Here is a 25210-nt window from a genome sequence, read left to right on the forward strand (position 1 = left end):
CATACATTTGTCGTTCCATCCATCACCGTTCCATCAATCCATCGTTCTATCCATTCCATCCATCCATTCATTCATCCACCCGTCATTTCATACATTCGTCATTCCATCCATTGCCATTCCATCCATCCATCCATCCACCACTCCATCCATCCACCCATCGGTCCATCCATCCGTCCGTTGTTCCATCCATCCATCCATCCATTCATCCACCTGTCATTTCATACCTTCGTCGTTCCATCCATTGCCATTCCATCCACCGCTCCATCCATCCACCCGTCGGCCCATCCACCCGTCCATTGTTCCATCCATCTGTCGTTCCATCCATCTGTCGTTCCATTGGTTGCAGTTTTATCCACCCATCCGTCATTTCATACATTCGTCGTTCCTGCCATTGCCATTCCATCCATCCATCCATCCATCCACCGCTCCATCCATCCACCCGTCCATTGTTCCATCCATCTGTCGTTCCATCCATCTGTCGTTCCATTGGTTGCAGTTTTATCCACCCATCCGTCATTTCACCCATTCTTCATTCCATCCATTGCCATTCCATCCATCCATTGCCATTCCATCCATCCATCTGTCGTTCCATCCATCCGTCCACCATTCCATTGGTTGCCGTTTCATCCACCCGTTGTGCCATCCATCCGTCATTTCATCCATTGTCGTTCCATCCATCCATCCATCCATCCGCCACTCCATCCATTGTCGTTCCATCCATCCATCCATCCATCCATCCATCCATCCGCCACTCCATCCATTGGTTGTCCATCCATCCGTCGTTACAAGTCAGAAGTAATTACGAACAAAAGGAAAGTGCATTTGACCACAATTAAAGGCATCAATTTTGTTAACAACATATTCTTATTACACTTAGCCCATTGTCTGTGTTTTTTTAGTTTTTTTTTTACATTGATTAATACATTGTTAGCTAACTGTGTGTTTTGTTTGTGTATATTTCTGAAATCCATAACTTGGACACAGTCTCCTCTGATAACCAATCACTTTAAATTATAATGAAGACATGCCTTTTCTGTGAAGCTGCTTTGAAACGATATGTGTGGTGAAAAGCGACATACAAATAAATGTGAATTGAACTGGATAGAATGAACAAGATAAAAATGCAGCGTTACCGTTGCTTGATGTTTGATCTCAGTGTGTGTGAAGGCGAGGACGCCGTGGAGCAAACAGACGATCAGCTGACTGAACATGAAGACACTATGATCTCTGATGAGCAGAATCACCTCACGGCTGAAGACGGTCAGATCTACACATCACACACATTTGCATGCCTGTATTTGGTTTCTGTTTTAGAAAAAATTTCATTTCTTATTTAATTTTGTCAAAGTATTTTTTTATTATTATTCATTGTATGCTGATCACTATTAATGTTACTTACAGGGAGTGCAGAATTATTAGGCACGTTGATTTTCTGATCATATTTTTTTTCCAGGCACATTTGACCAATTCCAAACCACAGTAATCCTAATAACTACTATTGATTTAGTATTTAATAATGTATAAGTGATATATAATTGTTCATGAAGGCTGGAAATGAAAATCACCTTATATTCAGGTGTGCAGAATTATTAGGCATGTTTTCTTTTACAGATATATTGAGCCAAAAAAGAGATTTAACTCAGACTGAAAAGTCCAAAAGTATTAAATGCCCATGAGAAGGATGCAATACTAATGCAATACTAGACATTGCAGTTAAGGCATGACCATTGGACAGTGAAATGCTCGTTGGGTCAGCAGGATCTGACAAAAACATGTGGCGAAGAAAAGACGCCTGTTAACTGCAAAAGAATGAAGAATTAAGGTGAAGAATTAAGGGTGAAACCATCAGGAACCCTTTAGTCTCCAGCGCCACCATTTTCCAGAGCTGCAACTTTAACCTGGAGTCTCCAGAAGTGAAGGTGTCAGGATCTCAGAGACTTCAGTTAGGTAAAGAATCCTAAAAAATGACCCCCACTAGATAAGAATCACAAGCTGAAGTGTTGTAAAATACATGAAGAAGGTTTTTGTATAGGCTTTATGGACAGATAGGTTGAGAATGACTCTTGAAGGACCAGCTCCACATCCTCTAGTACCACTGTTTGAAGAATTCATCTTCCAGAATCTGGCAGTACGTTTTGGGAGTTCATTTTAGTCCATCCTGAAGTCCGTTTTGCAGAGATGGACTAAAATGAACTCCCAAAACGCACTGCCAGATTCTGGAAGATGAATTCTTCAAACAGTGGTACTAGAGGATGTGGTGCTGGTCCTTCAAGAGTCATTCTCAACCTATCTGTCCATAAAGCCTATAAAAAAACCTTCTTCATGTATTTTACAACACTTCAGCTTGTGATTCTTATCTAGTGGGGGTCATTTTTTAGGATTCTTTACCTAACTGAAGTCTCTGAGATCCTGACACCTTCACTTCTGGAGACTCCAGGTTAAAGTTGCAGCTCTGGAAAATGGTGGCGCTGGAGACTAAAGGGTTCCTGATGGTTTCACCCTTAATTCTTCACCTTAATTCTTCATTCTTTTGCAGTTAACAGGCGTCTTTTCTTCGCCACATGTTTTTGTCAGATCCTGCTGACCCAACGAGCATTTCACTGTCCAATGGTCATGCCTTAACTGCAATGTCTAGTATTGCATTAGTATTGCATCCTTCTCATGGGCATTTAATACTTTTGGACTTTTCAGTCTGAGTTAAATCTCTTTTTTGGCTCAATATATCTGTAAAAGAAAACATGCCTAATAATTCTGCACACCTGAATATAAGGTGATTTTCATTTCCAGCCTTCATGAACAATTATATATCACTTATACATTATTAAATACTAAATCAATAGTAGTTATTAGGATTACTGTGGTTTGGAATTGGTCAAATGTGCCTGGAAAAAAAATATGATCAGAAAATCAACGTGCCTAATAATTCTGCACTCCCTGTATTTATGTTTCTATTACTGATAAATGAAAGCTGTTGTTCATTGTTGTTTTGTTTACAGATGAGAGCAGTGCTGCTGATGTCACCGAGGCATCATGGGCCAATCAGAGCAGAGCTCACAGAGATCAGGTGATTCCATTCAATAAGCACTGGGTAACACTATTGTACACTGCTTTTGTTCCATATGTTACATGCACTAACTGTAGTAATAACAGAAAAAGACGGATAAATCGTGGTTTATTCAGTCTAATGACCCCAGCTCAGTAAGCTGATTTCCTACATAGCTCTACTATTTTCTTTTTCCTTCTATTGTTACTTTATAATCACTTCATAAACTCAATTCATAAATAGTTTTGTTTTAATTTTATTTAAATTAAGTTAATTTATGTATTAATGCATTGTTCAAATAATATATTTATGAATCATTTATAATTTATATAATTAATGATCAGGTTTTTTATGTATAGTATATACATTCATTTATATAATAATCATTTTTATCTATCAATAATATTTATTAACTAATATAATTGTTTTATATATATATATATATATATATATATATATATATATATATATATATATATATATATATATATATATATATATATATATATATATATATATATATATATATATATATATATTAATAGCAGTATAAATTACATATATATTTTTTCATTATTGATATTGACAGATGAAAAATATATATAAAAATTATACTGATAAATATAAAAAATAAATATAAGTAAATTAATAAATATTATTGACAGATAAATTATTATTATATTTAATGGTTGATATTTAATAAATATTATATAAATATGTGCGTGTATATATATATATATATATTGTACTGATAAATTAAATATATTTGTATTATTTAATAAATAAATATAATTGATAGATAATATATATTAATTATAAATTATTATTAATGATACATACATTGATTTATTAATTAATATTAGTATAAATAGTATAATTTATTTATTTATTATATATATATATATAAACATATTTATATATGTATTGATCAATATCAATAATATGTATTAAATATAAACCATTAAATATAATAATAATAATATATCTATCAATAATATTTATTAATTTACTAATATTTATTTTTAATATGTATCACTATAATTCATATATATTTTAAATATTTCAATATCAATAATATTTATTCATGTATTAATTAATACACACATTTATTTATCAAAAATAATACTAAAAATAATTTGAAATTAAAATATATATCAATAATACTTATGTACTTATTTATTCATTTATTTATCATTAGTAATTTACACATAATATACATGTTTAATAATGATTTATTTATCTATGTATCAGCAATATTTATTAAATGACTAATAATATTTAATATAATATACTAAGTTGGCAATAGTTGATAAGCAAATGTGCAGTTCCCTCCAGTCAGTGTGTGAATCTCTCCTGATGTTTCCTCAGACTTTAACAATGGCTGATCTCCAGTGTCCGGACACAGATGAGCATTCATTACAGTCACAGTGAGTCTGTACATGTCAACTCTAACCTTTGAAACATGCTTGATGCTCTTCATCTACACGTGAAGAGGCTGTTTGTCTGTTGGAAAGGTTAATCGTGCACTTGTTTAGTTCTGTGTAGTTGTTTTTCTCACAGGTTGTCATAGTGCCAATACACAAAGCTCAAGCGCTCGGGTTTCCTTCATCTGTGTGATATCAGCTGATGTTTGTGTTTCAGGTCTTGTTCCGAGGAAAATCCCGTCTCCTGCAGAACGCACAGGTGAGGAGGATTTCACTGTCCTGAAGGAGGATTTGAGTCTCTGTCAGGGTTTCCACAGGTCTTAAAAAAGTCTTAAATTGACCTTCCACAATTGAAGGCCTTAAAAATGTCTTAAATTTTAGCAGAATTCGTCTTAAACTCAATATCATGGCATTAAATCAGGGCCTTGCGATGCAGAAAACATGGACGGAATCGCAGAATCCATTCATAAAAATGTAATAAAACGTATTTCATAAGGCCCTAAAAATGCATTTTTGTTAAACTTGTAATAAATTGCGGTTAAATTGTCTGTTTCATGATTTCAGTTAATCAAACATGCTTGTTGATTAATAGAATTTAATTTAACCATTAAAACCGAGAACATTTTACATTGAATAAACTATAAAAACGGATTTCATAGGGCACTAAATTTAAATGCATGACTGCAAAAAATGAATATCTACCTCAGGATTTTAGTAATATCTAAACATCCTTAAATCAAGAGACATTTACTTCAGATGCGAAATGAAGAAATTAAGTCTTGTTTTCTGAGAAATTGAACAATATTAAGTGAGTTTGTGCTTAAAACAACAACAAATATCGGTCAGTGGTTATGAAAATGACTTGCGTTTGAATTAAGTTGATTTTTATGAACACATTGGCAGATATTTGATCATAATAGCACTTTAACATGATTTTTTATCTCAAACTTTAAGCTATTTTTTGTGTGTAAAATGATTAAAAAAGTTATGGAGATCTGTTGGAGATTGTATTTCGCTAAGTGTTGCTAACTCAGCTCATTGTGTTCTTCCCTAGACATTAATATATTGACGTGTTATGTTCCCTTTAATTTATTCCTTAACTGGTCTTAAATGTACCTTCATTAACCCTCTGGGGTTCTTCGGGTCAAAAATGACCCGAAGCGTTTTATAATAAAAAAAAAAAAATCATAGCTTCATCAGAATGGTCCGAGACTTGGTGACTTTATTGGTACTTGGTATGTGAACTGAATTGGGGACAGGATTTGAAAAGTCTAAGTGGTCGTAAAAAAATAGTCACACTCAGGACCTTCGGGTCAAAAATGACCCCCATAGGAAATGAATGGGAAATTGGCAAAAATATGAAAATACAGAGATTTTTTTGTGCATACAATCTACAAATCAGCCAGGATGCAGAAAAAAAGGACTAATCTCTAAAACATCATGAGTGTAAAACAGACAAAAACACACACGCACACACACACACACACACAAAAACACAATTAGCTTTTGAAATGGCATGCGTTAATTTGTGTGTGTGTGTGTGTGTGTGTGTGTGTGTGTGTGTGTGTGTGTGTGTGTGTGTGGGTTTTACACTCATGATGTTTTAGAGATCTTCACTGTTGAGTCCCTTTTTTCTGCATCCTGGCTGATTTGTAGATTGTATGCACAAAAAAATCTCTGTATTTTCTAGGGATGCCACAATTCTCAATATAATATTGAACCGCTCGGTACAGCATTCACGGTTCAATACGCGCTTGTGAATTGCGGTTTTTCGGTTTTGCATTGAATTCATAATTTTTCTGCAAATTCTATAATTTTCCTCCATCCCAATACTGAACAACGCGACATACATTGACATCACACGTTAGTAGTAGAGTTATACTCACGGAACACTATAGTTATTCACAATCACGAAAGTTCATTATTTGCATGCGTTTTTTAAAGCCTTGCCGGTTCATTCGCGTGTGCGGTTTTAACATGCGCTTTTCCGAGCGTGCGCACTAAACGCCTGTCAAACACGTGATTACTGGACTAAGTAGTCGTCTTACTGCGCTAATACTGTCAAATACACACAAGGTTAACATAAACACACTCGGTTATGTCTAAAGTGAAAGTAAAAACGCGTGTGTCTGTCGTATATTAGATGCACGCAGGTCTTAAAGTGACAGCAGCGCAGCCTATAGTGAACACGCTGTCCTTAAAGGGACAGTTCACCTCTAAAATTATGTCATTATTTACTCACTCTAATATTGTTCCAAACCTGTATTCATTTCTCGATGACAGAATTTTCATTTTTGAACGAACTATCCCTTTAATCTTAATACAACAACAAAAGACAAAGAGAAAATCACTCACTGCTCTTGACTGAAAAACTATTACAGTAGCTTTAATAAGAATCAATGTATTTATTTTGAAGTCTGTGAAGTGTTTTATTTTTACATTTATTCATTCAATTTCATACTTAAATGCTGCTGTACAGCTCTGAGCTGCCAGTGTAAATCTGTATATATATTTATTTTATATTATACAATACACTAGGAATGTGTACAAGGTTTTTTTTTCAAGTAAAGTTTAAAGTTTAAGTAAGGTTTTCAATTTATGTAAAATAAAGAAAGAGTATTGCAATAAAAAATAGTAATTTTTCTCCTTAACCACTTGCTGTTCCTGTCGCCTAAGAATAGAATAACAAAAAAACGAACCGAACGGAAAGCCGTGGTTAAAAACTGAGGTATGTATTGAACCGTGGACTAACTGTATTGTTGCATCCCTAGTATTTTCATATTTTTGCAAATTTCCCATTCATTTCCTATGGGGGTCATTTCTGACCCGAAGGTCCTGAGTGTGACTATTTTTTTACGACCACTTAGACTTTTCAAATCCTGTCCCCAATTTGTTTTGTACCAAGTACCAATAAAGTCACCAAGGTTTGGACCATTTCGATGAAGCTACGATTTTTAAAAAAAATGTATAAAACGTTTCGGGTCATTTTTGACCCGAAGAACCCCAGAGTGTTAAACCTGCAGAAACCCTGCTCTGTTTCAGACCTGAGGTTTCTGCATCTGTAAGTGTTCAGCAGGCAAGCGGGCCGACGCCCACTGTGACATCACGGCGGTCAGCGAGACATAGCAGCGGTCATCCCTCTCCCAGCGGAGCCCAAACGCAGACCGACCCGGTCACACAGCTGCTCCAGGACGAGTTATTCAAACTAGTGCAGGTGCGCTTGAGCTGTCAATCAAACTGCTGGATGAAAAACATTGGACATGTTTCTAAACGGGACGCTGGTGTGCTTCTGTTTCAGCTGCAGCAGATCAACTTCATGAGTCTCATGCAGGTGGTGGGCGCGTCCTTCGCAAACCTCCCGCTGTCTCAAGCCAACATGCGTCCGTCTAATGTGAATCTACCCCAGACCCCTGCGATACCTGCACAGCAACAAGCTCAGCCCATCTCTCTTACCCAGAATGCTCAACAACACACTGTATGTGATGATACCGACCTCCCAACACGAGCTAGCAGGCCTGAGAGGGCTAATAACAGCCAGGATGATCACGAACATCCTGTGAATGTGAATCTCAATCCACATCATGAGATGGAGCAGAGAAACCCACCTCTCAAAACTCAGGTACCTTATACACTATTAATACTTTTATTCAGCAAGGACGCATTCATTTGATCAATAAAGACATTTAAAATGATACAAAACCATCAAATATATCCTGAAAAAGTGTATCATTGTTTCCACAACTGTTTTCAACACTGATAATAATCATAAATGTGTCTTGAGCTTCAGATCCTCATATTCGAATGATTAGTGAAGGATCATGTGACACTGAAGACTGGAGTAATGATGATAAATTCAGCTTTGATCACAGGAATAAATTACACTTTACTATTTATTCACATAGCGAACTGTTATTTTAAACTGGAATAATATTTCACTATTTTTACTGTATTTAAATACAGCCTTAAAAAATCTTACCGACCCCAAATTTTTGAATAGTGTTTTTTAATGCTATAAAAATATATTCAGCATTATTTGAAAACATGCATTATCCATTGAGAAAGATTTTAAAACTATTTTTAATGTTATTTAAATAGCATTACTTTTAAAATATATATTTTTTTTTTATTGCCAATTAAAAGAAATGCGATTACGAGTCAGTGCCAGCAATCCAAAAATATTACTTAAAAAAGTAATTAACCCTTAAATGCATACTTCAGGTCTTTAGTGACCCGGGACGTCATTCACCACCCTCCTCCACAATATAACGAGAAAATAATAGTGAAATGATAAAAATAATGCTTAAAACCGCATCCGACCCGTTTTCAGACAGCAGCACTAATTGAAATCCGCACCCGACCCGCTTAAAATAGAACCGACACCCGACCCGCACCCGAAATAAAATCAGTTTAGCATATCACATTATAGACACACTTACACAAATGTTGATTGCCAGCTTACAGAAGTTATTACACGACCATTAACACGAGGACAACTTCAGCCGAAGCTGTCAAACATGGTTATGTGTCCTTATCATCTCTACGGTGAACCTTCAGTTCTGTCCCCTTTTGAAAAATACTGTTTGTTAGAACTGCTTGTGCTTGGTTTGTTACCACAGTTATCTGCGTGCTTTCTCAGCGATGAAGTTCCACATTTGCGGCTATCCAATACAATCTTTTCTTCAACTCCTCAGGAGTACTGGCAGATCGCGCGGTTGTGATTCTCCTGAGAGCGCGCCGCGCGGGCACAATTAAACTTATATGGATTTGAAATTATTTTATCAACTTGAAATACAGGCAAGCAGGGGCGTAGGAACGACTTTGACTTTGGGGGGGACATTTTGGCCACTATGAATCAACGTCCATCCCACCGTAATAGTAACATGCAATATGGTGACATGGTACAACATGTATGTTTTGCTCATGTGATAATGTAACGGGAAAACAACATTCTGCATGTTGAAATTTGCAGTAAGTGCTCATTTATTTCACCCCCATTTCCTTTAAAAAAAATCTATTTTGCACTAGGTACACAAAATACTTCCTCTCAGTGTCTTTTGGACAAAAATGTCCTCATTGGAACTTTTAATCCCATTGCCATTTAACTATAAAATGATGCAATCTTTGTTAATAGGCTTTTATTCTGTTGGCAGAAAATAGGCTAAAACAAACTTGCCCTCAAATAGAATAGATATAGACAAAACAGCATATTAATAGCCTAATAGAGATTGAACGGGCTATTCCAAACTGCGATTATTCTGGTTAAAATGTTTTTTTGTTTTTTTTTTACAAATGAAAAATGTATGCATATAACATTTTATATATTAATGAGACTAATAATAATTATTATATTCGATAAATGCAAATATTTAACAAAATTAAAATGGAGTATTTAAGAATAAATCAATCTTTTCTTCAACTCCTCAGGAGTACTGGCAGATCGCGCGGTTGTGATTCTCCTGAGAGCGCGCCGCGCGGGCACAATTAAACTTATATGGATTTGAAATGATTTTATCAACTTGAAATACAGGCAAGGCATATTTTTGTAGATGTGTTCCTAAAAATATGCATATATTTTTAGCCCAGAGCTTAACAATTTTTGAAAAATGCTGGAAAAGTGGGCAGAGCCCAGTGGAGACAGAGGGGATGAACCGAGGGCGGGGCAGAGCGGAGGGCGTGAGTGCCTGAGACCCGCGGTGACGGATTGATTGACAGCTGTCAGACTCGCGAGTCGCAAAGATGGAGAATGACTGGAGTGACGCCAGCAGCTTTGCAACAGAGCGGTCATTCTCCCCAACCTTCACCTGAACTGGAGGAGGGTGAACTATCTGTAGACACAGACCCAGAGCCTTATCAATGCGAGCCGCTGCTCAAACCGCGTTAACTCCCGATGCCGACGATGCCAGTGAAGCAGCAGCAAGAGAACTGACCTAATCTATGAACAGTCAAATCTTTACACTGAATGCCACTAAAAATAGATCAGATATCTGATATACATACGATGTATTTTCATTCAAATTAACTGAATTAATAAGCAGCGCAGGACCAATAAGTTCAGACCTAAAAGCCTATTATAAACAGATTACGGTATTGTTGTTCGTTACCGCGGCAACCACTTGTGCGTCAGGGTTTGAAAGCGCTTCTCATGTATGAAAATGATCTGACCACATGAAGGGCGCCAATAATATCGCAAGAAAAGCCTGACGTGTACTGACAACTGCATTATTTAACCGTATTTTCTTCATTACAATGTTAAAGCAAGTTTCATTCATAATGTTTCTATTTCATGTAACATGACAGTTCATACTGGAGTGAAGCCGTTCTCATGTGATTGGGGGAAACATTTCTGAGGGCGTGGTGAGCTCGTGTCAGGGGCGCGGATAGTGAGCCGTTGGAAGTGCCATCCTACGTCACGATGTACCACAACGTCCAATAGGAAAACTCAACTGCAGTAGCCACCGTTCAACCTTAAGAGGGCAGCACTTTGGCGGTTTTACACCATATTTTATAGAATTAAAACACTTTATACTCAAATGTCAAAACATTTACTCAAATCAGTGAACAGCACTAATAAAGCCCCAGTCTTGCAGATCATTAACTAAAAAAAGTTGGTTTAGGGTTTAGTTACCCTTTAAACTCGCTTTTAGACCCATGTTTCTCCCTTGTTCGACCCGCACCCGTATCCGACACAGTTAGGATGTTTTTCACCTGTTTGAGGTGAAACATCCGTGCAGGACTCTAAGGTGTCTAATAGTGTAAGTCAATTTTTTTTCTGCACAACAATAATTAAATCTTTATTCCACGAGGTGGCGATGTCTGACACACAATGATGAAGTGACGTTATAGTCATAGTTACTGCAGGCAGTAAACAAAACGATAGGAAGTGTCATCAGCAAAACCTGAAATGGCTCAGTTATTTACTGGACTGAACGCTATCAAATATTAGTGTCACTTGATGGTGGATCTGGTGAAGAAGCTGTCAGCAATCAAAATATTGATTTTGAACCATAGACTGTAAAAAAATATGGATGTAGTGTCCGTGACGTCACCCATAGGATTCTGAAGAGCAGTTTTGAAGCGTAAAGTCGGGTCGAGCCGGCCGTCGCCATCTTGGCACTCCCGGATAACAGAAAATGGGCAAAGAGGCGGGACGTGGGCGGAGCTGAAGTGACGCGATGACTAACAAACAGCAGAAAAAAAATGACAATCCACCTGTCACTCAAAGTGGCCACGGCCTTAATTATGCAGAACTTTAGTGCTTTATATAATGTAAACAAATGAGTTATAAAATAATTCACCCCCTCACAGTCGTCATGAAGGGCAAAATTAGCCGTATAGACCAAAAGCACAGTTTGTCCCAGACTGTAAACATGTGTTCTTCTGCTGTAAAGTTGGCCATTTTAACATGAGCTCAATGAGATTCTGCTCCTTCTGGAGTCTGTCTCTAGTGGCCAGTCCATGAACTGCAGTTTAAGTCACTTCCGTATCTGCGGGAGAAGCCGCTTATTTTGAACATGTTGAATACTTTATAAAGTAGCTTCTTATTAAACTGTTTGTACACATACAAAGTTCTCAATGCTTCGGTTTGCATGTAGGGACCCTCATTAGGCTACCGTGTTAGTGTGAGGCTATTTTGAGCCTTGTTAGTGGTATTAACTAGCGATTTAATTTGACTTATTCTATGCCCCATATACTAGCGTTATAAGCTAATCTGTTTTTAGAGATAAAACTAGGCATGTGCCGGTATCAAATTTTCATGTTGCGATTAATTGCTGAAGCTTTTATCACGGTATACGGTATTATCACGATATTGAAATAAGTTGCAAAAAAAGTGTTGTCATACTATAACAGGTTAAATCACTTTCTTATAACAAAAGAACCAAACATTTAAATACAATAAATCAATACACAAAAATGTATAAAGTAAACAAATATTTAAAACAGATTAAAGTGCAAAAGAATTATAAAGAACAATAGGTATGCTGAAATGTACATTTAACTAAGATTAATACATGCTTTAGAAGTATTTTTCATTGTCAGTTTGTTAATGAAGGAACTAATGTTAAATACTGGAGCCTTATTGTAAAGTGTGTGATTGAACAACAGTCAGAACATATTCAAACAATATCTAGGGCATGTAATTTAGTCCAGATTAAAATATAAAATGCAAGTTTGAAAATGAATAGCCTTAAGTCTTTAAGTATTATGTATTAGGTTATGTGATTACTGGGGAAACGGCTGCATTTCTGCTGTTGCGTCAGCGCCCTCTGCTGTCGAAGAGTGAATGTGCACTTCAGCGTCTCCTCATTCCGCCATGAGCTCGGCTCATGCACGGTCTATTTACATCAGCGCGTTCCTCTTTGACCTGTTTTTCATTTTAAACGGTTGATGGGTAAAGTATTCTTAAAATTCATTCTAAAAATCTGAATAATTCGTAATAAAAAATGATTCACTGTATTTTGAAGTGCCCACGATAACAATATTGTGCATGTTCATTATTGCGGTATATCGTATTACCGGCACATGTCTAGTACACACCACAGCTTCATAATGAATAGAGACGGTAAGAGTAATTCACACACACAATCACTCTCTCATTGATGCATTCAGATAAATGTGATGTAGGCCTGTGTGTTAATGTATCTGTATCTGATGTACAACAAACAGAAATCTGCCCCATAGACAATAACAGCTGAAAGTGAACCGTTTCCTTCAAGTATACCACCTTTTAATAGTAGAAAATATTTACAGTACAAACCTTATCAGGAACTTACTCAAAAACCTTATGAGGGCCAGAGGTGGTAAGTAATGAAGTAAAAATACTTTGTTACATTACTTAAGTATTTTTTTCGGGGATCTGTACTTTACTTGAGTATGTTTTATTTGCATCTACTTTCACTCTTACTCCACTACAATATTAAAGCCAAAGTTTACTTTTTACTCCAATACATTTCCCCATGCCCGCTCCAAGTATTTATTACACTTGCTTTCCAAACCAACAAAAAAACGTGGGTGCAGGAGAGAATCAAGCTAGTAAGCTGGTTATCTCCCTGCATGCTGTCAATCGGTCATGGATGATCCAGTCGGGGCTAGACTTGGAAAAGCTGACTAGGTTTGCCACACTAACGTTAGCTCAGTGTTTCCCAAACTTTTTTCTTTCGCGGCACACTATGAAAGCATCTGTAACACTTTACAATACGTGTGCACTACTATGCATTAATTCATGCATAACTAATGCACAGATGATCATGAGTTAATGTGTGACTCATGAAGAACCAAATCATTTATTAATGATCACTGCATCAGCAACTAATGAACATTATATATGATTAATAGGTTAAGTAATACATGCATTTCTATTAATTAAATATGACAATGTATTAATTCCCTAATAACATATTATATTAATTAATAAATGTAAATTAATCTGTTAATTATCACAATGGGTCAAAGCCATTTATTTCAACATCCAGTTGTCTGCTTTAATTAATCATTAGATAACGATTTTGCAAAGGTTTCATTATGTCATGACTTCACTTTTTGAGGCACATCACTATTAACTAATTGTTAAGTAATATGTCATTGTGGTCATGGCTTTTGAATTAATTTTAAATTAGTTAATAGTATCTTGCACATCTTCTTTTTGATGCAGCTAATGTTATGGAGCATAACTTTTTTAAGTTCAACCCCTATACTGTGTTAAGGTGCATCATTGTCTCTTATGATTGCAAATCTAACAAATTCTTAATTGCAGTATCTAATCTTATAATTTGTTCAATTAAAGCATTGCATATCACTCCCAAAACAATTGATCTGCTAAATTATTGATATTTACAGTTAATTTGAATATTTACTTTTTACTTTCGGTACTTGAGTATGTTTTCAATTTGATACTTTTGTACTTTTACTAAAGTGATGTTTAAATGGAGGACTTTCTACTTTTACTGGAGTAATTTTTTTTTTAGGTATATATACTTTTACTCGAGTATAACTTTTGAGTACTTTTACCACCCCTGATGAGGGCAACAAAAAAAAAAGAAGCAAAATAATCATTCATTAATCGTAATCGAGGTCAGATGTTCAATTAATCGAGGTTTTTATTTTTGGTCAAATCGTTACAGCCCTAATTAAAACTGCTGAGTAAATGCATTTAGTCCACCTCTGAGCATTGAACACACATCTGTGCCACCTTTACAGTGTGCATGTGTATCTCTCACAGGACATTCAGCAGTTGACCATTCGCTCAGACTGGCCAGAGGACGGTCAGTCTCACGGCAGGAGTTTCATCCCGACGTCACAAGGGCTTCTAACCACCGCCAATAATCCCCCGGCCCTGCATGCGTCCGGTTATACCGGCCATCCGAGAGCTGCTCCGATAACACACGGCCTCAGACTTCTGCAGCTTCCTCCGGCTCAGAGATCTCCTCCTCCTGTGAAGGATGCCTGGGGTCCAGATCTCACCTCATTCCTCCCGAGTCAGTGTGAGCCCTCATCCGTCCGGAGAGTGGAGGACCGAGGCCGGACCCGAGCCGGAGCATCCGTGGCTCCTCCATCACACGTTCCCTCGAGCCGTTCTAACACACAGGAGCCGCTCCGCCTGCCTCCAGCTCCTCACAGACCGGCTCCTGCTGCCGCTCTTCCTCTGCTGCGCTTTCACCCTGATTCCCAGAGACCTGCGACGTTACCGCATATCCCACAATCCATCATGGCAAAGCCCAGTCTGGGCGTCACAGCCACAGGCCACTATCCCAGAATTCAGCTGCTGCGCAGAGAGCCGGATCCACCCGCCGCTGTGAGTCCACATTCACAACAAAAATAATAATAATAATTTATTTCCTTTTGACTTTTACTATTCACTCTGAGCAGGAATCACGTCATTTACCCATCACTTTACTTTAATTTTGCATAATAATCTGACATTTTATAATAATTATTAATATAATTCAAAATATCTTTTAATATATCTTTTAATATCTTTTTATAATTTCTTGTTTTTTTGTAGATTTGTATTATTCACTCTGAGCAGGAATCACATTTACTCTTCAGTTCACTTAAAATTAATGCCTTTATAATTTTGTATAATAATCGTTTTTATAATGATAATAATATTAATAATATAAAATATGATTTATTTTTTTACTATTCTATTATATTACAATGCACTCAGGGCAAGAATCAAATAATTTTCTCATCACTTTACATATAAATAAATCATTTATTTATAATTTTACATACTAATTGGATATTTTTATAATAGTTTTAATAATAATAATAATAATAATAAAAATATATAATTTATTTCCTTTTGACTTTTACTATTAACTCTGAGCAGGAATCACATTTACTCTTCAGTTCACTTAAAATTAATGCCTTTATAATTTTGTATAATAATCGTTTTTATAATGATAATAATATTAATAATATAAAATATGATTATTTTTTTACTATTCTATTATATTACAATGCACTCAGAGCAAGGATCAAATAATTTTCTCATCACTTTACATATAAATAAATAATTTATTTATAATTTTACATACTAATTGGATATTTTTATAATAGTTTTAATAATAATAATAATAATAATATAAAATATAATTTATTTCTTTTTTACTTTTACTATTCACTCTGAGCAGGAATCACGTCATTTACCCATCACTTTACTTAAATTTTTTATAATTTTGTAAAATAATTGAGTTTTATAACAATCGTTTTTATAATAATAATAATATTAATAATACAAAATAGGATTTATTTTTTTACTATTCTATTATATTACAATGCACTCAGAGCAGGAATCACATTTTCTCTTCACTTTACATATAAATAATATATTTATAATTTTACATAATAATTGGATATTTTTATAATAGATTTTATAATAATAATATAAAATATAATTTATTTCTTTTTAATTTTTACTATTCACTCTGAGCAGGAATCACGTCATTTACCCATCACTTTACTTAAATTTTTTATAATTTTGTAAAATAATTGAGTTTTATAACAATCGTTTTTATAATAATAATAATATTAATAATACAAAATAGGATTTATTTTTTTACTATTCTATTATATTACAATGCACTCAGAGCAGGAATCACATTTTCTCTTCACTTTACATATAAATAATATATTTATAATTTTACATAATAATTGGATATTTTTATAATAGATTTTATAATAATAATATAAAATATAATTTATTTCTTTTTAATTTTTACTATTCACTCTGATCAGGAATCACGTCATTCACCCATCACTTTACTTATAATTAAATTATGTATAATTTTGCATAATAATCGGATATTTAATAATAATAATTATTATAATTAAAAATGTAATTTCTTGCTTTTTTAATTTTTATTTGTATTATTTACTCTGAGCAATAAACACATTTACTCTTCACTTTTTAAATTTTGTATTATGGGAATATTTTCTAATAATATTTCTTAAATAATAATACATAATACACATGTTTAAATAATACAAAATATAATTTCTTGTTTTATTTATTTTTACATTTTACTCTGAGCAGTAATCACATTTACTCTTCACTTAGAATTAATTACTTTTTAATTGTATATAATGATGACATTTTATTATAATAGTTTTTTAATATTAATAATAATACATATTTTTAAATAACACAAAATATAATTTCTTGTTTTATTTATTTTTATATTTTGCTCTGGGCAGTAATCACATATATTTATTAATTTATTAAAACATTTGACATAATTTATTATTTTATAATATTTTTTATAATAATTGTAAGAATTCATTAAATATATTTCGATATTTAGATTTACTCTGAACGGCAATCACATTTACTCATCACTTTATTTATAATTAACTTATTCAAATTTTATATATTTTATTTAAAATGGTATAAAAAAAAGTGATGTGTCTTCTTTTTTTCATAAGATTCACTTTAACATTAAACAATTTAATTATATTAACTCCAGCAAATGAGACGGATCCACTTGAGTCTCAGCCAAACAACATTGATTTTAGACACACAGATATTCTTGTGTGTGTGTGTGTGTGTGTGTGTGTGTGTGTGTGTGTGTGTGTGTGTGTGTGTGTGTGTGTGTGTGTGTGTGTGTGTGTGTGTGTGTGTGTGTGTGTGTGTGTGTGTGTGTGTGTGTGTGTGTGTGTGTGTGTGTGTGTGTGTGTGTGTGTGTGTGTGTGTGTGTGTGTGTAGGATTTGCGGTTCAGCGCTCCTCCTGTACGAACACCTCGCCTCATCCCGCTGGAGGAGCTGATGAGATGGACGGGCACTGAGACCAAACTACAGCTCTTAAAGACGGACACCGTCCCGGAGAACAAGCGGCCGTCCAGCAGGAGGTGACGCCACAGGGCAACTCTAGATCATTTAGTCCAGGGCAGTTCTAGATCCTTTAGTCCAGGGCAGCTCTAGATCCTTTAGTCCAGGGCAGCTCTAGATCCTTTAGTCCAGGGCAGCTCTAGATCCTTTAGTCCAGGGCAGCTCTAGATCCTTTAGTCCAGGGCAGCTCTAGATCCTTTAGTCCAGGGCAGCTCTAGATCATTTAGTCCAGGGCAGCTCTAGATCCTTTAGTCCAGGGCAGCTCTAGATCCTTTAGTCCAGGGCAGCTCTAGATCCTTTAGTCCAGGGCAGCTCTAGATCCTTTAGTCCAGGGCAGCTCTAGATCCTTTAGTCCAGGGCAGCTCTAGATCCTTTAGTCCAGGGCAGCTCTAGATCCTTTAGTCCAGGGCAGCTCTAGATCCTTTAGTCCAGGGCAGCTCTAGATCCTTTAGTCCAGGGCAGCTCTAGATCCTTTAGTCCAGGGCAGCTCTAGATCCTTTAGTCCAGGGCAGTTCTAGATCCTTTAGTCCAGGGCAGCTCTAGATCCTTTAGTCCAGGGCAGCTCTAGATCCTTTAGTCCAGGGCAGCTCTAGATCCTTTAGTCCAGGGCAGTTCTAGATCCTTTAGTCCAGGGCAGCTCTAGATCCTTTAGTCCAGGGCAGCTCTAGATCCTTTAGTCCAGGGCAGCTCTAGATCCTTTAGTCCAGGGCAGCTCTAGATCCTTTAGTCCAGGGCAGCTCTAGATCCTTTAGTCCAGGGCAGCTCTAGATCCTTTAGTCCAGGGCAGCTCTAGATCCTTTAGTCCAGGGCAGCTCTAGATCCTTTAGTCCAGGGCAGTTCTAGATCCTTTAGTCCAGGGCAGCTCTAGATCCTTTAGTCCAGGGCAGTTCTAGATCCTTTAGTCCAGGGCAGCTCTAGATCCTTTAGTCCAGGGCAGCTCTAGATCCTTTAGTCCAGGGCAGCTCTAGATCCTTTAGTCCAGGGCAGCTCTAGATCCTTTAGTCCAGGGCAGCTCTAGATCCTTTAGTCCAGGGCAGCTCTAGATCCTTTAGTCCAGGGCAGCTCTAGATCCTTTAGTCCAGGGCAGCTCTAGATCCTTTAGTCCAGGGCAGCTCTAGATCCTTTAGTCCAGGGCAGCTCTAGATCCTTTAGTCCAGGGCAGCTCTAGATCCTTTAGTCCAGGGCAGTTCTAGATCCTTTAGTCCAGGGCAGCTCTAGATCCTTTAGTCCAGGGCAGCTCTAGATCCTTTAGTCCAGGGCAGCTCTAGATCCTTTAGTCCAGGGCAGTTCTAGATCCTTTAGTCCAGGGCAGTTCTAGATCCTTTAGTCCAGGGCAGCTCTAGATCCTTTAGTCCAGGGCAGCTCTAGATCCTTTAGTCCAGGGCAGCTCTAGATCCTTTAGTCCAGGGCAGTTCTAGATCCTTTAGTCCAGGGCAGCTCTAGATCCTTTAGTCCAGGGCAGCTCTAGATCCTTTAGTCCAGGGCAGCTCTAGATCCTTTAGTCCAGGGCAGCTCTAGATCCTTTAGTCCAGGGCAGCTCTAGATCCTTTAGTCCAGGGCAGTTCTAGATCCTTTAGTCCAGGGCAGTTCTAGATCCTTTAGTCCAGGGCAGTTCTAGATCCTTTAGTCCAGGGCAGTTCTAGATCCTTTAGTCCAGGGCAGTTCTAGATCCTTTAGTCCAGGGCAGCTCTAGATCCTTTAGTCCAGGGCAGTTCTAGATCCTTTAGTCCAGGGCAGCTCTAGATCCTTTAGTCCAGGGCAGCTCTAGATCCTTTAGTCCAGGGCAGCTCTAGATCCTTTAGTCCAGGGCAGCTCTAGATCCTTTAGTCCAGGGCAGCTCTAGATCCTTTAGTCCAGGGCAGCTCTAGATCCTTTAGTCCAGGGCAGCTCTAGATCCTTTAGTCCAGGGCAGCTCTAGATCCTTTAGCCAGGGCTCGACATTAAAGGGTTAGTTCACCTAAAAATGAAAATTCTGTCATTAATTCCTCACCCTCATGTCGTTGGACACCCGTCAGACCTCCGTTCATCTTCAGACACAAATGAAGATATTTTAGTGTAAATCTGATGCTGAGAAAGGCTTCAGATAGGCCTCCATTGGCATTCAGTACATTTACACTCACAAGACCCATAAAAGGCACTAAAAACGTCGTTACAAAGTCCATCTCACCACAGCGGCTCTACAATAATTTTACGATGCGACGACAATAGTTTTTGTGCGCAAAAAAAATCTAAATAACACCTTTATCCAGCTTGTTCTTCCCTTCCGTGTGTGTCTCCACGACGCATGCGCGAGAATATGACGCAGATCCGGCGTTCGGACACATGACCCAGAAGAGATTTGTTTACAAGCAGAGGAAGACGCGCGTATCTCAGCTGTTGGATTCTAAGTATTATAAGCTGTATTGTCAACTGTTTTCTATAAATATGTTTGTACTGGCTAACATTTATTCAGCTAATGAGTGTCCTGTTTAAAATGTAGGCCTACAATGTTCAAATGCAAAGACAGCACGTCACAAATAGAAGCCCTTTTCCCTGTGGTATTTAGTATCATATTAGGATATTGGAATAATAAATTAAGTAGCCTATCTTAAATGTACACACAATGTTCCTTAGTTTTTGTTTTTCACTGTTTCTTAATTTTAGACTAGTTGACCAGCACACATTATATGCAACCTCTCCCCAGGTTGGCAAAAAAAGCATCTCAAAATGCATCAGATTGATGCTTTAAAATATGGAATATTTAAAATGTTCTTCCGGGGGAGCAATATCCTTCTCACCTTTTTCACCCCAACCCGTTTTCATGCCTGCTTTAGGACATATGAGGATTTGTGTTTTCTGTCTAATATTCTGTCTTTGTCTCGTTTAGACGGAAGAGGAGAGAGGAGAAAAACAAGGAGGACAGGATTGGAGTCACGTTCAGACTGGAGGAGTCCATCATTCCTCCAGACGAGGTACATGCGTCCCAACTCTATTTATGCTCAAATACTCCTTTAAAGCTGCACTATGTAACATTTTTTCAGTAAGATATCCAGAAGCCACTAGGCCAGTGTTATATATTTTGTTCAGAGTACTTACAATCAGTGTTGGGGAAAGTTACTTTGAAAAGTAATGCATTACAATATTGCGTTACTCCCTTAAAATGTAACTAATTGAGTTACTTAGTTACTTTTTAAGAAAAGTAATGCGTTACGTTACTTTTGCGTTACTTTTTCTCACCTGGGCTGGGCTTGTTTTTGTTTATAACAAAAAAGTTATATTTTTGTGCAACGGTAAAGACCTCTTAATACCAAAATTTAAATAATAAGCCCCAGGCTGAGGTAAAAATGCAAATTGACGCATGAACAGTAGAGGGCGCAGCTCTGGATAATGCTAGAAGAGGATGCAGGAGAAAAAAGTTTTACCAATAAAAACAAAAAATCTAATAATTTATCATCAAAGGTCAGCAGCAAGACATTGATAAATTACATGTAAAGGTAGATTATGCAAAAAATAGTTGTTTTATTTAACATTTAATTTTTTGACTGAAAGCATTTGACTGATTTTATATTAATGTGAAAAAGTAACTTGCATTACTTTTTTGAAAAAGTAACTCAGATATTTTTTTGTAAATTTGAAAAGTAATGCGTTACTTTACTAGTTACTTGGAAAAAGTAATATTATTACGTAACTCAAGTTACTTGTAATGCGTTTCCCCCAACACTGCTTACAATATCCCAAATGTTTCAACTATTTGTAAATGGTGAGATGCTCTTTTACCCGAGGAACCGGGACGTGTGAGGGCGTGGCCTGTCGATGACATCATATCCGCGTTCCCCTCGGTTTCTGGTGTTATTCTGCAGAAACGCTTTCCTCTCACTGCAGTGTGAACAAGTGTCATAGCAGAGTAACGCCATCCCATCATCAACACACTCAGATGTGTGTAATATGATCAGCAGAGCTGCGTTACCTCACACTCATGAGCGGAGGAGCGGAAGTGGCGACTGTGGCATAATAAAAGTCCCGCTGCTCGCGAGGCGTGTGTTGCGTTCATCTTATGAACAATCGCTCCAGCGGTTCCTCAGCTCCACAACACTCGTCCTGCTTCTGCTTCACTACAGTAACGTTAATAATCACATCATCAACATGATTTCTGCCCGAGTCCTGTCCCGATTCTGAGCTGAAGATCACATGACCCGAGATTCTGCGCTCAAACGTGATGTCATCAAACTCATAGGCGTCGATTTCGGGGGGGACGGGGGGGACGCGTACCCACCAGATTTCGTCATGAGTCCTTTTGTACCCACCACTTTTTTTTTTTTTTTTTTTAAACCTCGAGTTCAATTTTGCGGTGAAGCATTGCTGACACACACATATTATTTTTTCCACTCAATTGTGTCGTAATAACGATATCTTATGTCGTTTTAACTACATCTTTTCTCATAATAACGAGATCTTATGTCGTTTTAACGACATCTTTTGTTGTAAAAACGTTTGAAAAGCAGAAGCAAGCTCCGTAAAATAGGCTCTTCCGCTGCCTGTATCAGTGGCAGTGCCCATAACACGAAATTGTTGTAATGGATTGATGTAGCCTATACAGTTCTTAACAGCCATGGGTAGCAGGTGCCATGGACCGCTCATGATATAGCGTAATGACGGACCCCGGTGCAGCCACAAATATCATAATTATCTATAGGCTAGGCCTACTGTAATTGAGACATTCAAGAAATGTATTAAAAAGAAAGATGCTTTCAGCCTTACTCAAAGTCGAGCCCTATTCTGCCCGAGCCCGACGGGCCCCGACTTTTTTACGCCCTAGGGCCGGGCTTCGGGCCAATTTTCCAGTCATACGCCCGTTTCACACATACTCCGTCTGCAGTGCGTATGCGGTGCGTGTTGCGGTGCGTGTTGCGGTGCGTATGCGGTGCAGGAGCAGCACGCGCTGTTGTGCTTTCATATATGCTGCGTTTGCAGCGCGCAACTGATCCGCGGTTGTATACCACAAACACAGCATTTATTCATTTTTTTATTTTTATTTCAAATCCAAAAGTTGTTACTGAACATGGCTTGTCAGAATTGCAATTCTCTTTGTTTACACTTTCATAGATGTCACGTTTTAACGTAGTAGCCTACATTTAAACAACGTTTTATTCAATTCATTACTTTATATTTATAGCCTATATTTTAGATTTAGCTCACACAAGTGGCAAAACATTTAAATATAACTTATAGCCTATAAATATTTTAAATTAGAAACTTACAATAGGCTATATACAAAAACAGCCGACTCTCGTCTTTTCTTTCGTTTTTAAATCCTTTTAAAAGCAGGTCATAAAGACCTTTGTTTTTCCACCTCCAGGAACGTTCGTGCTCTCCATTATTTCAATTTTTTTTACCTAAATGCCAGGTAAGGTGTCGTTTCCTTGCTCGCGAGAAAAAAAAGCCATGTGTTGACTTTGAAACAGAGTAGCCTATATTTTAAATTATATGCATATGTGGTGAAATTACTAGATTTTCGCGTCAGTACATGTTTATTTTAAAGCGAACAATGTGCTGTCGCTTTAATTCCGCAGTGCAGCACAGCAAAAAATAGACTCGGTACGGAAACGATCGCCGGACTGCTGCAGACGCACCGCAAAAATGCCTTTTTACTGTGATGGTGGTGATACTAAACGTTTACGATGCTTTAAGTGTTTTTTATGGATTTAATAAGCAAGACAAGTCAAGTGTTGATTTCAGAGACTAAAGTGTTGGGTTAACTCACTGTCGGCCGCTGGCCGCTTGGTCGTCACTTTAAAAAGCAAAAACTTTAGTTTAACAAACATTAAATGCTTTAAACATTTTTCTAAATTAACTTAATAAAGAAACAAAACGAAATATATCTACTTTGACATTAAAAACAAAACTGAACTATTTTAATGGCTGTAACTAATGTGTAATAGGGAGGATAAAAAAAACACGGGCTCCAGTGGGACTCTGATAATGAAGTGGTAAAAAAAATTGCAAAAATGAAAAATATTAAAGAATTCGCGGGGCGCTTTCGTCGGCATGTGAGTAAGATAGGCTATAAGACCTGCAGTCTCTCATCTGACATTTTTATTTATTTACATTAGTAAGCTGCAGGACATTGTCTTTCAAAACATGACCTGCGCGAAAGAGAAAAAAAAAATGTACACTCTAAAAAAAAAGGCTCGTAATCATAGGGGAACCTTTTTTAGTGCTATATAGCACCAATTTTGGTGCTTCAGTGGTTCTTCAAAGGTGCTATCAGGGTACCCGCGGGGTCTTAAAAGCATTGAAAAAGTCTTAAATTTGATAATCTAAAATCAAGGCCTTAATAGCCTTGAATTTGGTATTCAAAGTCTTGGATTTCGTTACAAAGGTCTTATTTTTTATTTTATTTTTTTTAACTCTTCCTAGGATTAAGTTCATACCGTAACAAAATGAACTGTTACTAGTGTGGGATAATTAAAAATTCATGCAGCGTAATGTTGAGTGCACATCGCGCTCAACGTCATAGCAGTAAGCGCGAAAGCTCGTGCACCCGTTACTATGGTTACTTTTTTTAAATTATTTTTTGTTGTTGCGGGTGAGAATGCCGCAGCCCGCTCGCGCTGTGAGCCTCGCGCTGCTCGTGCTTCACCTCACGGGGTTTAAAGCGGCTCCCGGTGAACCGGACCCGTGCCCGTCGGTGTGCTCGTGTGTGGGACCCGTGGCCGACTCAATAAGATGACGAAAAGTAAGCAGTTGGACCTTCATATTCGCTACTGGGTGGAAGACCACGTCCAGTCACGATACTTCGGCTCGCAGTTCATGGGGCATGCAACGGCGGTGGACTTGCTCAAACATTTCAAAGTAAGTTTTTATTATGAATTTTAAAAATGTTGAGTTTTTTTAATTTATAAATAATATATGATATAGTAAAGTAACATAACACGAGCAAGTGAGCTGTTCTATAATATCACGATTGCAAATGTTACATTGAATGTATAGTTTAATAAACAAGTAGCCTAGCTAATATGTAGTCACTTACAATTTAGACGCAATATCGTTTTGTTCTATTTCAACGACGAAAATAGTTACAAAAGAAAAGCAACACTAAAGTGCTGTGTTTTGTTATTGAATGATTCAGCATTTTGAACAAATCGTTTTAATGAATGACTCAATGATTCATTTATTAAGACGGTCACTTGCTGCCACCAATTGGTTTATTGTTTAAAGGCATCATTGATGTTTAAACAAATGATAAAAAAAAACAATCTCATAAAATTATTTATTACAGTTGCAATTTTGCAGTGTAAATGACTTAATTTGATTGATAACGGCAGCCTTATTAAAACTGAATTTGATCAAATGTAAGAATTTGACAGGAAAGAGAGTGCATATATATAGTAAGGTTTAAAAACTGTCCTTATAAAAGTACATAACGCCCTGGTGTAA

General features: G+C 36.9%; 1 protein-coding gene across 1 annotated transcript in view; it reads left to right on the forward strand.

Moving 5' to 3' along the window:
* cplane1 (ciliogenesis and planar polarity effector 1) overlaps positions 1-25210 on the forward strand; it is a gene marked incomplete at its 5' end in the record, with an annotated part of 107491 nt that overhangs the window by 56481 nt on the left and 25800 nt on the right. Inside the window, 9 exon segments of the mRNA XM_079803826.1 lie at positions 1157-1260; positions 2997-3064; positions 4412-4470; positions 4685-4726; positions 7510-7681; positions 7766-8086; positions 14684-15256; positions 17672-17814; positions 20661-20745. Coding sequence (XP_079659952.1) covers positions 1157-1260; positions 2997-3064; positions 4412-4470; positions 4685-4726; positions 7510-7681; positions 7766-8086; positions 14684-15256; positions 17672-17814; positions 20661-20745 — 1567 coding nt within the window.

Source organism: Gobio gobio (assembly GCF_949357685.1).
Source record: "Gobio gobio genome assembly, chromosome: 22".
Lineage (NCBI taxonomy): Eukaryota > Metazoa > Chordata > Actinopteri > Cypriniformes > Gobionidae > Gobio > Gobio gobio.